Here is a 15,962-nt window from a genome sequence, read left to right on the forward strand (position 1 = left end):
ATGATACGTCAGTGAACTGGATGAGATCCTACCTGGAAGGGAGGGAGCAAGTGGTGGAAGTAAACGGCACCCAGTCCCCCCCCCTCCCTGTGACTTGTGGTGTCCCACAAGGAAGTATACTAGGACCTTTACTGTTCCTGATATATGTGAATGACATGTCATCGGCCTGCGACTGCAAGCTGTTCCTGTTCGCAGATGACTCGGCCCTGCTAGTCTCGGACAGGGACAGGCTGCAGGTTGAGAAAACTCTCAGCTCCGAACTCAACAAGATCTGCATCTGGCTCTCTGACAACAAACTTTCATTACACCTGGGTAAAACTGAATCCATCCTCTTTGGGTCCAGTCCTAACCTTAGCAAGGCAGAGAGTTTCACGATCAAAGTGGGTGATGATGTCATCAAAAGAAAGGATGAAATTACCTACCTGGGCTCCATCTTGGAGGCAAACCTCTCTGGTAACAAAAACGCAGAAAAAGTGATCAAAAATGTCAACCGAACAACACGCTATTTGTGGAGGATTGATCGCCTAGTCAGTAAGAATACTCTGAAGATTCTTGCAGGGGCCCTCATTCAAGGTCATTATGATTATGCATGCACTTCATGGTATCACAACACCTCCAAGGCCTTAAAAACAAGGCTCCAAACATCCCAAAACAAACTTGTAAGGCTACTTCTTGGCCTCAATCACAGAACCCATCTAACCCCTGCTCATTTTGCTAGGATTGGATGGCTTAGGGTTGAGGACAGAGTACAGCAACTTGCTATGGGCCTGGTCTTCAAGATACACCACAACATTGGGATCCCCCTGTATTTGTCAAAATACTTCCAAAATGTTAATGAAGTCCATGATCATAACACCAGAGGCAGCTCCACTGATCATGTTCAACCCAGATTTGGCTCAACTAAGGGTATGAACTCGTTCTCATGCTATTCATCAAAAATGTGGAATGCCCTACCAAAAGGAGTAAAGGAGTGTAAAACCCTACTCACTTTCAAAACTGCCCTAAAGATACACCTTCAGGAGGCTGCAATTCGAAAATGGCCCCTGTCTAAGTCTTAACCTACCCCCCCCTACCCCCCCCCCCTCCTTCATTTTCCTCTTTTGTATATATTTATATATTTTTTTCTCTCGTCATACCAGTAACCTGAAAGCTGATTGTATGACATTCTGTATAGTAGTGTGTATATCTGCCTGCCTCTTATATTTCATCATGATTTGTGTGCATGGGGTTCTCATCTTAAACAAGCGTAATGCTTAATGAGGGTTTCCAGTTTAGTAGACCTTGTATTGTGAATTTGTACTTCCATGTACTGTTATGTACTGTCATGTACTATTCTCATGTCTTTCTAAATAAACTACATCAATCAATCAATCAGTCAATCCCACCGGCACACACACTGTCGCGCGCACACGCACGTCAGAGCTTCTCCAAACCGAGTTTTGAACGGCATAGGCCCGCTGCAAAATTATCATAAATAAATAATTGTCATAAAATCAAGACATTATAATACATATATATATATAATATATTTTTATTTACTCCACAGTGCCCTCTACAGATTTGGTTAATGGGAAGTTAAATTCCTCCAGATCTGTAGAGGGCACTGTGGAGTAAATAAAAATAATATCGCTGACATCTTTTATTTTCTGCCCAAAAAGTGTATTTTACAGAGTAAGTGGGGTGCTGAGAGGCTTCCCAGTTCCGAGAATAGACTTTCAACAACACAAAACAGACTTTGTTTCGGTGAGTAGTGAAATGGTTTTGTTTATTTTCACTACTGTTGGAGCCCTCGCAGGGCAGTGGAATTCCTTGTACAAGCGCAGAGCCCAGGGTCTGGCAGGGCGTTAGAGAGAACTCACAAAACGCTCCGAACCAGGGCTAGTCTGGACCTAACCTCGCATCACCAGTCTTTCCACCTCGGAGGAAAGTCTGGACCAGACCTGTTCAGTGGGAGGACGGGTGGCTTCGAGCGAAAATATTAAGTATAGAATCAAATAAAAAACCAACATCACTGACTTCATGATTAAGATTAATGGAAATATAACTTAAAGAAAACAAAAAAAAATCTTAAACTGACCTCTTGGTGGCGCTGAAGTGAAAGCCGCTGGTCCTGATCGGTCTCAAGGTTGCATCATTCACAAAGCTGGAGATGATTTTTTTTTTTTTTTAAAGTGACTCGAATCTGAGAAAGAAGTTCTCTGGTCCTATCCAGTGGTGGAAAAAGTACTCACATTTGTTACTTAAGTAAAAGTATCAATACCGCAATGTAGATATACACCCTGTTACAAGTAGATCGGTTCCGTATTCAAAATGCACTCGAGTAAAAGTACAAAAGTATCGGCATCAAAATATGCTTAAAGTACCAAATGTAAGATTAATCATTGTGCAAAATGTCCCATTTCACAAGTTCAATATGTATACAAATATTTTGAAAATAGCAGATCTACAAGCTCACTCACAACACATGTGATTTGCCTCTGAGATGTAGTGGAGTAGAAGTAAAAGTATTAAAAATTGGAAATACTCCAGTAAAGTAAAAATACCTACAAAATTCTGCTTAAGTACAGTACTTGAGTACATGTACTTAGTTACTTTCCATCACTGGTCCTATCAGACAGTATAGTAGCCTACTGTACTACTAGAAGGCCTACTGTCCCTATGGCAGTGGTTCTCAAACTTTTTAAAGCCAGGCAAGGACCCCAAAAATTGATATGCATTTGGCCTCGGACCCCCATCTGAAAAGGTTTTGTGCCAGGGACTCCCAGAAAAGATTTCTGTAAAAAAAAAAGAAAATCTAAATTATTCAAAATCTTCCAAACACTTTCAAGATTTAATGTAAAATGTTCAAAAATAGCAGATGTACAAGCTTGTAGATCTGCTATTTTTGAATAGCCAATGAATAAAGTGATTAAAATGATTGAGATTCTATATTAACTACGTTTGCTGGGGACCACTGTTGGTCCCTCCACTGGAGGAAATAGTCCTTTCTTGTTTACCACAGTATTAGTGTCTATTTCATTTTTTATTTGAACATAATGATCGCATTATATTTTAATTAGTGTGTAGTAAGTAGACGATGTCCATGTTTCAACCACACAATGGTTTAAAAGAACTATTTCTCTTAAACTCAAAAGGATGATGTGTGGGAACTCTTAAAAAGTTCCAAGTTCCAATTTGAGTTAAAGGGTTAGGTATAATATAGCCTATTATTACAAGCTAGATTTATATGTACATGTACACATAGGCCATTGCATTAAATAAATCCTAAAATAAATCTAGAGACACACACACACACACACACACACACACACACACACACACACACACACACACACACACACACACACACTGTTATGTATCATTGAAGTGGACAGCTGCACTGGTAAGTGGATCCTCAGCCAGCTTGAGTTAGCTACAAGCAGGTTCGATGGCAGGTGTCTAAATCACTACACCCCCTCCATTAACATTTCACATTCATTTTAATTACATGGGACATATAAACCTACTTTTGTCAACGACACAACAACCCTACTCCTACCATAATCATCATTACATAAACTGATAGCTACTATTACTCTGAGCATATATTATCATATGCCTATACACGTGGTGTGTGTGTGTGTGTGTGTGTGTGTGTGTGTGTGTGTGTGTGTGTGTGTGTGTGTGTGTGTGTGTGTGTGTGTGTGTGTGTGTGTGTGTGTGTGTGTGTGTGTGTTGGACCCAACATCATAGACCAGGGGTCCTCAACATTTTTCAGGCCAAGGACCACTTAGCTGAGAGAGATGAAGCAGGGACCCCCACTACATATTGTATACAATTGAGTTGCGGGAACTTGCAGATTAAACTTTTTCATAGATTTCATACTCAGCTTCATAGACTATCATCAGTGTTGTGTAAATGCAGGTTTTGTTTTGTTATGTTTATTTTAGACATTTAACCACTTAAACATTCAATGCTTAGTAAACTTGACCTTTGGCTCTGTACTTGGTCTGCTCTTTTTTCCCTCTACACCAAACCTCTTTGCCAAAAATAGCCGATCTACAAGCTCACATGTGAGCTTGTAGATCGGCTATTTTTGGCTAAAGTTCTCCTCAGAATAGGGATGCTATAGGGTTCAAGTGGTTAATGTAAAATAAAATATATCCTATCACACAAAGATTTGGCAGGCCCCATGTAGTAACTCTGAGGACCCCCCTAGGGGTCCTAAATCCCCTGTTGAAGACCCCTGGCATAGACAGAAGTACAGACATTTCTAATGATAGGGCTTTAGCAGTGAAAATACAAAGTATAAAACTCCTCCAAGTAGTCATCATAATACAGAGGAGTAAATTCCCATTTATGATTAAACACTGCCACCTTCTGGTAAAAATAACACACTACAGGACTTGAGGAGTGAGTAGTATACTTCACTGGCAGACAATAATAAACATGGATGTATTCAATGTAATAAAGCCAGTGGTTCTCAAACGTTTTCATGTCAAGGACCCCCAAATTAACATGTATTTTGGCTGCGGCGCACCCCATTTTGAAAAGATTTTGTGCCAGGGACCCCCAGAAGAGAAGATTTAAAAACTAAATTCTATATTCCAATTTATTTCATAAATAACCCATCAATACAAGCTCAAAACTTTTAAATGTTGATGCTATATTAACTTATTTAGCCGGGGGAACCCCTGGAACACCTTCAAGGAACCCTGGGGGTTCCCGAATCCCCCACCCCACTTTGAGAACCACTGTAAATAAAGACTATAGGGTCAGTTATTTCAGTGCACGACCATAAGGCTTTATTTGAAGATGTGTGTTTTAGAGATGTCAAGGGTTACAGATCTCTTTCCTCGGTGGTTGAGTTAACTACAGTTCTACAGATTGCAGCAGTGTCGTCTGCATACAGAGTCAGGAGTAATCAGCACAAATGGGAGTAAACAATTTCATTTTTTTTGCGGCTACATGTTTGGCTACGTCATTGTTTTTGTTTTTTTAAGCTACAAGGTGATCTTAAAGTGTACCTTAAGAGTACCATTTTAACATGCAAGAGTACTTCACTTATAGACTCTACTAATTGGATTGCACTTATTTTTGATGGCGTTAATTTCTCCAGAGTTTGATTACCGTGTTTCACTGATCTGAAGTTAACCTACTGTTATGGAAAACCATGCAGACATAAGTCAATAAAGTTCAGGACAAGTAACCTTTACCGATATGAAAGCAGGTCCTACATATGGATCAAAATGACACCCTTGGTTCAATTGCTCCACTGAGACCTTCTGAAGTTTTCAGACCCAAATACTTGTCCAGATTAACACAATTTACTAAGTATACAAACAAAGGCAAAAGCAGGAATGTAAAATGCATGTTGTCGTCATGGAATGGAAGGGGTTGACACTAAACGGTTGCCCGACTGCCCCGTGGTAAATAAAACGTTTGGGTTTGCTTTCAGATTGCCCGACGGGCAAGTGCATTCCGTCTTCATTAAATATTACTGGCTATTCATGAAGAACAATGCTAACTTTTTACAACTAGCAGTTGCGCTCATTCTGGTATTTCAAAGTGACTGTCACCAGTCGGCAGTTATCGATTGGATTTAACATTTATTAGTTCTACAAGCTATCATTTCATAATGGACAATGTACTTTTCGGGCAAGTAGGCATGACCTTTGGGGCAAGTAGAACATGACCTGTACTTGCCCGACGGGCAAGTGCCTCCGAGACCATAGTGTAAACCCCTCATAATACCAAATATCAAGCGATTATGGCAGTATTAATTAATGAAATGTGCATGCCAATGTGATGTAAGAACCACTGTCATGATTGGCCAAACAGACATGGCTTAAAAACATGAGCACTACTGTTTCATTGTTGCTTCACATCATCATAGGAACAAAATGGCACTTGATTTTTTTTGAGTTTTTTCGATTGCACTGCTTTGTATCTGCGCGGTTTATTTGCACATTCCATATGAACATGAAATGTGAAATATCATGGCTAATAGAAAAAAATTGGCACCAAGAGGTAGAAAGGCCACTGCGTTTCGAACTAGTCAGAAGTTAAGTGGCAAGAAAGAGTTATCGGACAAACTGTCCCAAGTCCTTTTTTCACAGTTTCACATCAGCTGTACAATCTTCAAGGTCAAACAAAGAAAACCGCATTACACAGTTTCCACTGCAGCAAAAGTCCTGAAAATGTCTTAAATCTCGGGGGGCCAGAAATGAAAAGGATGAGATCTGATTCGAAGCTTCGCTTCTGTATCCAACAGGTTGATATCGCAAACCAATTAATAAACATAAAGGCACCCAGGCGTTTGGGGTAAAGCAAACTTTAAAACCGAAAGATAAACCACGTTTAAGTCCCTCAAAATATAACATCTTCACTTTCCACTTTGTCTTTAGTTTATTTTCCGAGTTCTGCTGCTGCCAACTGGAATAACAACAAAAATACTACAGCGTTAAAAAAATAAAAATGGAAGCTGAGAACCAGAGGAGGGCTGTGACAGGACAGTCATTCCCTGGATCTCAGCCTTGCTCTGATATGTACACAGGTGGAGGGTCACTACTGTATGGCCAATGCTAGGAATGGACACCGGTGGGGAACATTCTGAACCGATCGCCATTTAAGACGGAATTAGACTTGGCAGCGCATCGTGTCTTGCACCAAAAGATAGCCGATCTACATGAGTATTCTGTTCATTCAAGTGTAATGTGGAAACAACCGTTACTATCTGACCATTTATTCCAGGTCTTAAGCCTGGTAAACCATAGCCTGGCATGGCAAACCATCCCGGTCGCGTGAATTCACATTATCATCGTCTTCTGCAGAAACCAAAAAGTGGAAGAGCCAATCAACGTCTGCGCTCAGGGCCCTGTGATTGACAGACACTGAATGGCTCTTCCACTATTTTGGTTTTTGCAAAACGCCCACCCAGAGCGTCTGGGGCCACAGACCAGTCATTGTTGTTTTGTCCTCCTGCGCGAAGCGGGGGTAAAAAAGCTGACCACAATCCAGCTCTTGCCGCCCCGCGGCCGTGTGCACGAAACGAGCACAAGCGCGAGAATTTCACAGGGCCTCGCCCGCTTGCCTCTCCGCCCCTCAACTTCTCCACACGTCCCAAATAAATCACCCGTCTCTCATTGAGTCTTTGTGTCTCCTACCGGAACCCACTGCTCGTCGTCAAATTATTGGCTTAGGAATGCGACAAAAACCAAAAAGAATATCCATGAATTCAAGTCTCCATGGGGTGAGTGATCGATAGGAAAAAAAAGTAATTTTGGGGGGTGAACTATCCCTTTAACCCATTAAGACCTGAGGCGATTATTGAAAGTGTTTTCTAAATCCTAATCCTTTTTTTTCAAGATTTTCGAAAAATAGCAGATCTACAAGCTCATAGCGCGGCACTCGGTGCCGCGCTATGAGCTTGTATATCTGCTATTTTTGAATAGCCAAAGAAATCTAAAGTGACACAGATGCGTTCCAGGTCTTAATGGGGTAACTCTTACTTTGAGGAAAATAGATGATATACAAGCTCACAACGCATTGTGAACTTGTAGACGGGCTCTTTTCGGTGCGAGACACCAGCGTGCCAACTAAATCAGTCGATATACTATACTATCACTTCATCTTCCTCCGCACAGGGTCATCAACAACAGTCAGATATTAAACTGATAAGAACAGATTCTACACTTTGATCTTTAGCCAAAAGGCAGAGGAGAGTGGAGGCTCAACGATGTGCCACTCACCGGTGTCCATTCTAACAAGATTGGGCCCCTTGGATGGAGATGTAAAGTAAATACATTGTACAATCTTTTTTTATATACAGTGTGATGGATAGGGCACAGTGTGTGTTAAATGAGGTGCTCTCCATTTTCTTTCTGTCACAGCAGTGAGTGTTGGGCCGGCTCCACTTCTCAGAGGATCCGAGATCTCTTGCTGGCCAGCGACCCATGCTGAAAGAAATAAGAGACACGTTCAATCCGGGAAAGCATCTGTGTCATTTTAGAGTTTAGAGTAGGGGTCTTCAACGTTTTCAGGCCAAGGACCCCCTAGCTGAGAGAGAGATGAAGCAGGGACCCCCTCAATATTGTATAATATTGTGTTTCAGATAACATTTTGCTGCTCTTTTTTTCCCCTTGACACCTATAATAACTCTTTGCCAAAAATAGCCGATCTAGAGCTTGTAGATCTGCTATTTTTGGCTAAAGTTCTCCTCAGAAAAGTGATGCTAGGGTTCAAGTGGTTAATGTAAAAAAAGAAATCATGTCACACATAGATTTGGCGGACCCCCTTTAGTTACTCTGAGGACCCCCTGTTGAAGACCCCTGGTTTAGAGAGAAGAGAGAGATAGTGAGATAAGAGAGATAAGAGAGAAAAGACAGACAGACAGACAGACAGACAGACAGACAGAACACTGGTTCTCAAAGTGGGGTCACAGCAGGGTTTCCGGCAGACCATTTCTGCCTCGGCGCCCCGCTGAGGCAGAAATTTGTAGCGCCGAGCCCAAAGTTTCTAGTGAAAATGATGCAATGTTGCAATGCACACGCGCACGGCTCAGGAATGTGCATTTGCAAATCTAAATAATGTAGCGCACGTTACTTAACAAAAGGACTTATATATATGTCTTCATTTTAGTTCACGAAAAAAGACGAGACAAAATGTTTTATATTGTTTTCTTCTCATCTTTCCTGTGATGCGCAGCGCTCTGTTTATAAACAGCTGCTGCTGACGTGCAGCGGCACACACACACACACACACACACACACACACACACACACACACAGAGTTGAATGGACAGTTACTGTATGCTGCGCTCACAGCAGCTACAAAAGTTACAAATCCAAATGACTGAAATCAGTTGGGGTGACTGAGAACTTTAATCCATGTGCAGCCCTGGAAACATCCACATTTTTCAGACCGAGGTGCAAAACAAACAAAGGATGAGTGTGTTAGTTTCTACGGCCTACCTTAGCCTGCTTGTAGAAGTGGGGAGCCAGTTCAACCAACCAGGATGATTCAACCGCAGTCACGTCACGCATGTAGTACTTTGAAGTCTGAACCACTTCATTGAAGATAACCCTGGAGAAGGACAGAATGTGATAGATTTAATTTGATTAATAATCATATCGTCACTGTCAGGTGCAAACCTATCTCTGTACTGCTACTTTTTTATTTTCTTTAATAAAAAGAACAAAAACATTGCTAGAATATACAGTATGTGTATTGTATGAATGAATTTATCGTTCCCCGCTTTCCTAGGGAGAGCGGGGAACATAGGACCTAACCTAAACCTAACCCTAACCCTAACCTTAGTGGGGGAACATAGAACCCGGGGAACATAGGGATGACCCCATATATACAGTGGTGGAAAGTGACTAAGTACATTTACTTAAGTACTGTACTTAAGTACAATTTTGAGGTGTTTGTACTTCCAATTTCCAATACTTTTACGCCACTATATCTACTTTTACTCCAATAAAATTATTTGAAAAAGTTACTAGTTACTTTGCAGATATACATTATTGTATTATAAAACATACAGTAACCACTTCAGCCCTATACATAACAACGCGTCGCAACGCGTTGTGAGCTTGTAGATCTGCTATTTTCAAACATTTTAGTACATTTACTTTTGGTACTTTAAGTACATTTTGATGCCAATACTTTTGTACTTTTACTCAAGTAAATTTAGAATTCTGGACTTTTACTTGTAACGGAGTATGTCTATATTTCAGTATTGAAACTTTTACTTAAGTAAAGAATTTGAGTACTTACCACCACGTGTATGAATGAATTTATCAATGATATATATGGACAGACTTAACATACCATTTTGGAGGCGTCTCCCCAAACAGCACAGAGTTGGGGTGGATGAGAAGCTCACGGTCGTCACGTAGAGTCCTGAGAGGGAGAGGCAGTGGGTTATTATTATCATTGTGATCGCTTAAATCAGACATCAAGCTCGCCATGCCTTAGTTTAAGGGTTCCCAAACTTTTCAGGGCGTGACCCCCCAAAATAATATATTTGAACTGGGGACCCCCCACCCTGACAAGCACTTGGATTTGTATAGGAGTTGAGGCATTTACATTTAGTTTGACTCGGTTCCACAGATAAATATTGTGAAAATAGTCGCTCAAAAATTCATTAAAAAAAAAAAGTCATTAAATTGTAACTTTAGAAATGTGCAGATATACCCTGTACAGTTATACTGTATGTTGGTTTGTTTACTGTTAAGTGAGAAAACAATGTTGCACATTAAGCTAATCGTCTGAGGACCCCCCAAAATAATTTGGGTCCCGACCCCCAGTTTGGGAACCACTGCCACGAGTTAGGAAACAACACAAAAACATAACAAAGTGCCACGACAGATACGCCCGAATGTGTGTTTGGTGATGAATGACACAACAGGTGTGCCGTCTAGCTCTGACTCAGGCCATGTGTGACTGCTTAAATCAGCCATCATCCCATCTGAGAAATAGTTTAATATTGTACGTTTGACACATAAAAATCATTTCTCTTCCTTTGTCCATGGTCGGTCTCTCACCTGTAGGATCCTGAATGGTGAATGCGGGCCGCGTTGGCAAAGAACCCGACAGCAATGCACTTCAGGATCACATCAGGGTCACCTGGACAGCAACACAACGGCAGGAAAAATAAATTCAACGCCTTCAACTCCACATGATACTGTATGATGGTACTGGCACCACATGACACACATGCAGACACACACACACACACACACACACACACACACACACACACACACACACACACACATACCTTCACTGGTGTTACGCGGCACTTTGAACTTGTTCATGAGCCGACGCAGCTGCTCTCGGACCGTCACGGCTCGCAGGAGACCCTTGTAATTGAGGAAGTGTTCCTGACACCACTGGGAACTCTTCAGGTGCTGAAGACAACAGAGAGAGACATAGGTGCAAGGTTAGCCAATGGAATACAACCACTACAACGACTACTAACCACTGTGTTTCCTGCACTATCTGTACCGAGTGGACCTCTGACATAGACCTACTGCACATATAAACGGAGCAGCTACCTTTAAACACACATAGGCTTTTTTGTATACTATTTAAATAGTTTTAAGAAAAATGCTGTTAATTATCCCAAAAGTGACGCAGAAAGTTCCCCCCAGAATAGGCATGCTGGGGTTCAAGTGGTTAATGTGGTTAAAGAAAAAATTATTGATATTCAGAGGATTAGACAAAACACACTTGTTGTGTATTTTACCTAACACCTTGGTGGTTTCATAAAACATCTGTAACATTTTAAATATTGACCTCTGCTAACATATAAAATGTCATACTGTATGATGTCATAACATATAGATATGTTATTTTATGCAGCTGATCTGAAATCACACGAAATGTGTGGCAGTTTATTTTAACTTTTTTAGTTTCTTTACAGATCTTTCATTAGAACTCATTCATATCTCAGAATTAGAGTGACAGGATATCAACATGGTTCAATAAAACTATTTGACATTCATCCAAACTCGTTCAGCGATTCTATAATTTATGAGGACGCTTTGTAGAAATAATTAGAATATAGTATAGTTTATATAGTTTATATAGTACTCATTATTATGACAAAAGAAAAAGAAAATATAAAGAAAACACTAAATGTTGAAAATGTTTGTAATTCACCATTTATGAAACTATCTTTTCAAATACTAAATAATAATTACTCACCAGTGTTACTAAAATATTTCATGCCAACACACCCTGTGGTAAGACTAGAATCACACATGCAGTCATGAATCATGAAAATCCACTATTCTGTCAGGACAACTCATAAATAGAAAAGACAAATAATGAAGAATAAGATATATTTATTGAATATAAAATGAGCAATATATTTATTATGAGCAATATATTTATTATGGTTTGGCGATGAATTGGATCTGCTTTTAGGTACTCTGATAAAGCGCATTTCCCAACCATAGGGACTCAGAATCCCCAGTACATAAACAGCAGATCCAAAACAACAGGTGGTAGCATGGGGTGGTGGAGGGTGAGCAGCAATTTTAGCAACAGCAATGAACAGCAGCGCAGCAGCAGCAATGGTGTGTGTGCAGCAAAGCAAGCAGAATGAGAAGTGCAACCTTCCAGCTTAAACAGAGCGGTCTGAGAATGAGATGAGTGTGAATGGATGAGTGGATGTGTACGTGGAGCTGATGTGGTCCAATAGTAGGCCATGCTCACTGCACTGAGTTCCCTGACAGAACTTGCTCTGCGCATGTCTGTGACAGGCGCGACGCTCATTTGTACACTATAAAACAACCAAGACTTCAGATTTCAACTTTTCGATAGTCAGACTTTAATTATGAATGCAGTCACATTACACATTACATCAGAAACACTGTGTCTCCCATCTCATTGAGTGACTATAATATAAACAGTTAACAGGGCATTTCAGTGAGCATGTAGACCATAGCACAGTTAAATCATCTCTACAGGATGGCTCTCTATCATTTTAGTTGAGTGTCTTGTTATCCTGTTAATTTCCATCCTTCTCCTTATCTATCCCTTTAAGTGTATTCATGCATTTCACTCCAGTTATTTATTTATTCTTCACATTATTTTCTACTGCAGGACAGGATATCAGTATGTAAATCAGTCATTTTCATAAGTAGGATCAACGTTTGTTATTGTTCTGGGTATAATTACATGAAAAGAATGAAAAAAGAAAATACAGTATTGGTACATTAGTCTGATACATGATATAGTAAAACTACAATTGCAACACAAATCAGAATATACATTCAATTATTATATGTTTGACTGTTGAACTAGGTATTGTATTTTAAATCTCCAAATAGGTGTAGCCACCAGTTCGAAACACATTCATGGGTCTGGTGCAAATGTGTCCATAAATGAATGACAGTTTGTCCAAACATCAACAAACTAGATGGATATGTTTAACTCATTCACTGCCACTGACGTAAAAAACGTAATTTGTCCCGTTTACCAATCCTGCCACTGACGTAAAAAACGTAATTTTTTTTTTTAGAAAAAAATTATTATTATTTTTTTTTTGTTTTTTGTTTTTTGTTTTTTTTCAAATTTGACCCAAAGACCAAGGAGATATGATTGTTTAAAGATCTACACTCCCATCCACTTCCTTGTTAACTTAAAACTTAAAAATTCTGTATCTCGGCTCCTGAGTACTTTTTTTTTTAAATGAAAAATCTCTGGCAGTGGGCAAACGCGGCCAGCAATAATTGTGGCAGTGAATGAGTGATGCTGTTGAAACCCATAAATGTCCCCATAAATTGAACAGTAGGGGTGATGGCATTGCTGAAGAAGGCCATGACCTGGCACTTTTTTTTTACCATAAATGATTGAAATGTCTGATGGTCATAAAAGCTGTTAATTATCTTTAATACATGTTGTCAGAAACTGTCAAAGGACAAATTGCCGCTTTGCAGTAATATTTATCATTTTGATCATTTAACTCTGAACCTAAAATATAATAATAACCATCAGTAACGAACAATCATTACCATTATTAATTATAAACATTACATCATTTTTAGCATTACTATTATTATTGATAATAAACAGGTGATAATAGGATTTATAATTATTGGTTATTAACTAAAAACTGTAGATATTATTCATAACAACATAATAATCCCATCATATGAACATGTTGATGACATCACAGATCAGAGACTAGTGTTACTTTAGACACTTGATTGTCATCCATAGACACAACACATCATATGGTCTCTGTCGGGTGGAAACCTCATACAGTATGTTCCAAAACTGTTACTTTACAGGATTTAAATAAGCATCATTTTTTGATGCTTTTGTGTGACGCTGTAGAATGATCAAGTACAAGTAGGGCGTTCATTTACAAAAACAATTTGATTAATATGGAGATAAGAGGTTTCTGCCCGACAGAGACGAAATAGACACTATACTACTAGTAATGTTCCTTTACTTGTTCCCCTTTAAAGTACTTCTTACCACCATTCATCATCATGTCTAACTATCCAGAGTTACACTGACCTTCCCTGGTAACATCTTCAGAGAACCACCATGACCAGTGTAAATGTATGGAAAGAGTGTGTCAGTGAAAGTGTGTGTGAAGGTGTGTATGTGTGTGTTAGTATCAGGATCAGAGAAGGACAGCTTTCCTAAATTCCAGTGCAGCTGGACTCTGATCCTCTGAGGTTTCTGCTTCAATGAGAGATCAGTGGTTGACCCTGGTGAGTAGCCTGCTGTGTATTTACCTTTATCTAACTGTATTCTCCAGAATTGACCCCTTTCTTTTCCCTTCCTCTGATAAGACTCTGGTAACACACCTACCTCCCAGTATGTATTGTCTCTAACCTCAACATCCCAGCTGTGAGTCCCTGAGTTAAAGCCCTCAGAACCCAGGACATAGCCATAGAGGTCAAACCTCTCTGGGTTGTCAGGAAGCTGCTGTTTCTCTCCACATCTCACACTGGTCAGATCATCAGACAGGATGTATACTGGATGGGCAGTGTTGGGGTCCAGAATGAAAGGAGTGTAAGAGACAATGTCCTTCATCTTGTCCCAGACTCTGAAGGTCAGGTTGCTCAGGTGTTTGGTCACGTCTATCAGTGCTCCTGAGACCGGCTGTGGGTCCTGCAGTGTGAACTGGACTCTTTGCATTGTGGTCTTGTAGTTCTGCAGGAATGAGATGTGTTCAGCTCTCAGCTCCTCCCCTACGGCTCTGATTGTGTTTGAAAGAGTTGATATGTCTCTGTTCAGACCCTCAATCTTCTCCTTCATCATCTGACTCTTCTTCGACTCTTCCTCCCTCAGTGCAGTGATGCTGGCCTCCTCTTCCTCTTGTAGAAACTGATGCATCTTCTTAAACTGTTCCTTCATCTGCCTCTCTGTGTTCTGAGTCTGGAACTGAATGTGTTCTGCTGTTTGATCATAGTTTGTTTTAACTTTATTAAAGACCTCCAGTTTCTCCTGTAAAGGCTTCAGTGATTTCTGGACTTCCTCCTTGTGATCCAGTGCAGCTTCATCGATGGGTCTGAATCTGTGGTCGGTGTGTTTTTTAGAATCTCGACACACAACACACACTGGCTGTTGACATTCCAGACAGAACAGTTTGAGTTTCTCAGCATGCAGACTGCAGAGAACCTCAGACCCTGTTGAAGCTCTCTTATGTCTCTCCTGTATGAAGGCCTCACACACGTTCTTCAGAGCCAGGTTTCTGGGTGGATCCACTGAATGTCTCTCTTTACAAACTGGACATTCCTTTATTACCTTCTCTCTCCACCATTCCTGCAGACAGTCTTTACAGAAGCTGTGGCTACAGGACAGGAGAACAGGATCTTTAAAGATGTCACAACACACGGGACAGGAATAATCCTCTTCAGGGCGAGACGACGTGGAAGCCATTTGGTCTCCGAGTGAAGCTACTAACACTCTGTTCAAGCCAGGAAATCAGCCAGTCAGTGGTGGTAACACTCCCTCCTCTAGAATGTTCCCTGAAGTTGCCTTTCACTGTGAATCCTGGTTCTTGTTAAAGTCCATTCAGCTGACAGAGTCAGCAGCAGGTTCAAGTGGTCTGGGTCAGTATTCTCTTCTGTAGCTGTGGACAGACAGTCTGTCCTCCCTCACTGGAAGTTGTGTTTGATCTGAAGGTGAATCATATTGTCCGTCTCTTTGCGTGTGAAGAGGCAGAATAACAACCTCTCTGTTTCCTGGTTTCTCTCAGATGAGTCTGGTAGGAGTGGCGCTATGACACTAACGCACGCACACACACACACACACACACACACACACACACACACACACACACACACACACACACACACACACACACACACACACACACACACACACACACACACACACACACACGTTGTTTGTGCCTCACTCAGGTATGTTATCAAACAGGTATGTGGTGTGATTTCTTCAGAGGGTATTTATGGGAAAACAGGTACAGACACGCAATGCAAATTCTG

General features: G+C 40.6%; 1 protein-coding gene across 1 annotated transcript; it reads right to left on the minus strand.

The window, feature by feature from the left end:
- Window positions 1–12,423: 12,423 nt before the first annotated feature.
- On the minus strand, window positions 12,424–15,397 carry LOC308097715 (nuclear factor 7, ovary-like). The gene has a single exon (XM_080445688.1). It carries the CDS (start codon window positions 15,391–15,393, stop codon window positions 13,996–13,998), a length of 1,398 nt encoding a protein of 465 aa, XP_080301814.1. The 5' UTR covers window positions 15,394–15,397; the 3' UTR covers window positions 12,424–13,995.
- Between the last annotated feature and the right edge of the window lie 565 nt (window positions 15,398–15,962).

The sequence above is a fragment of the Gymnoscopelus braueri genome (assembly GCF_963280865.1).
Source record: "Gymnoscopelus braueri genome assembly, chromosome: 12".
NCBI lineage: Eukaryota > Metazoa > Chordata > Actinopteri > Myctophiformes > Myctophidae > Gymnoscopelus > Gymnoscopelus braueri.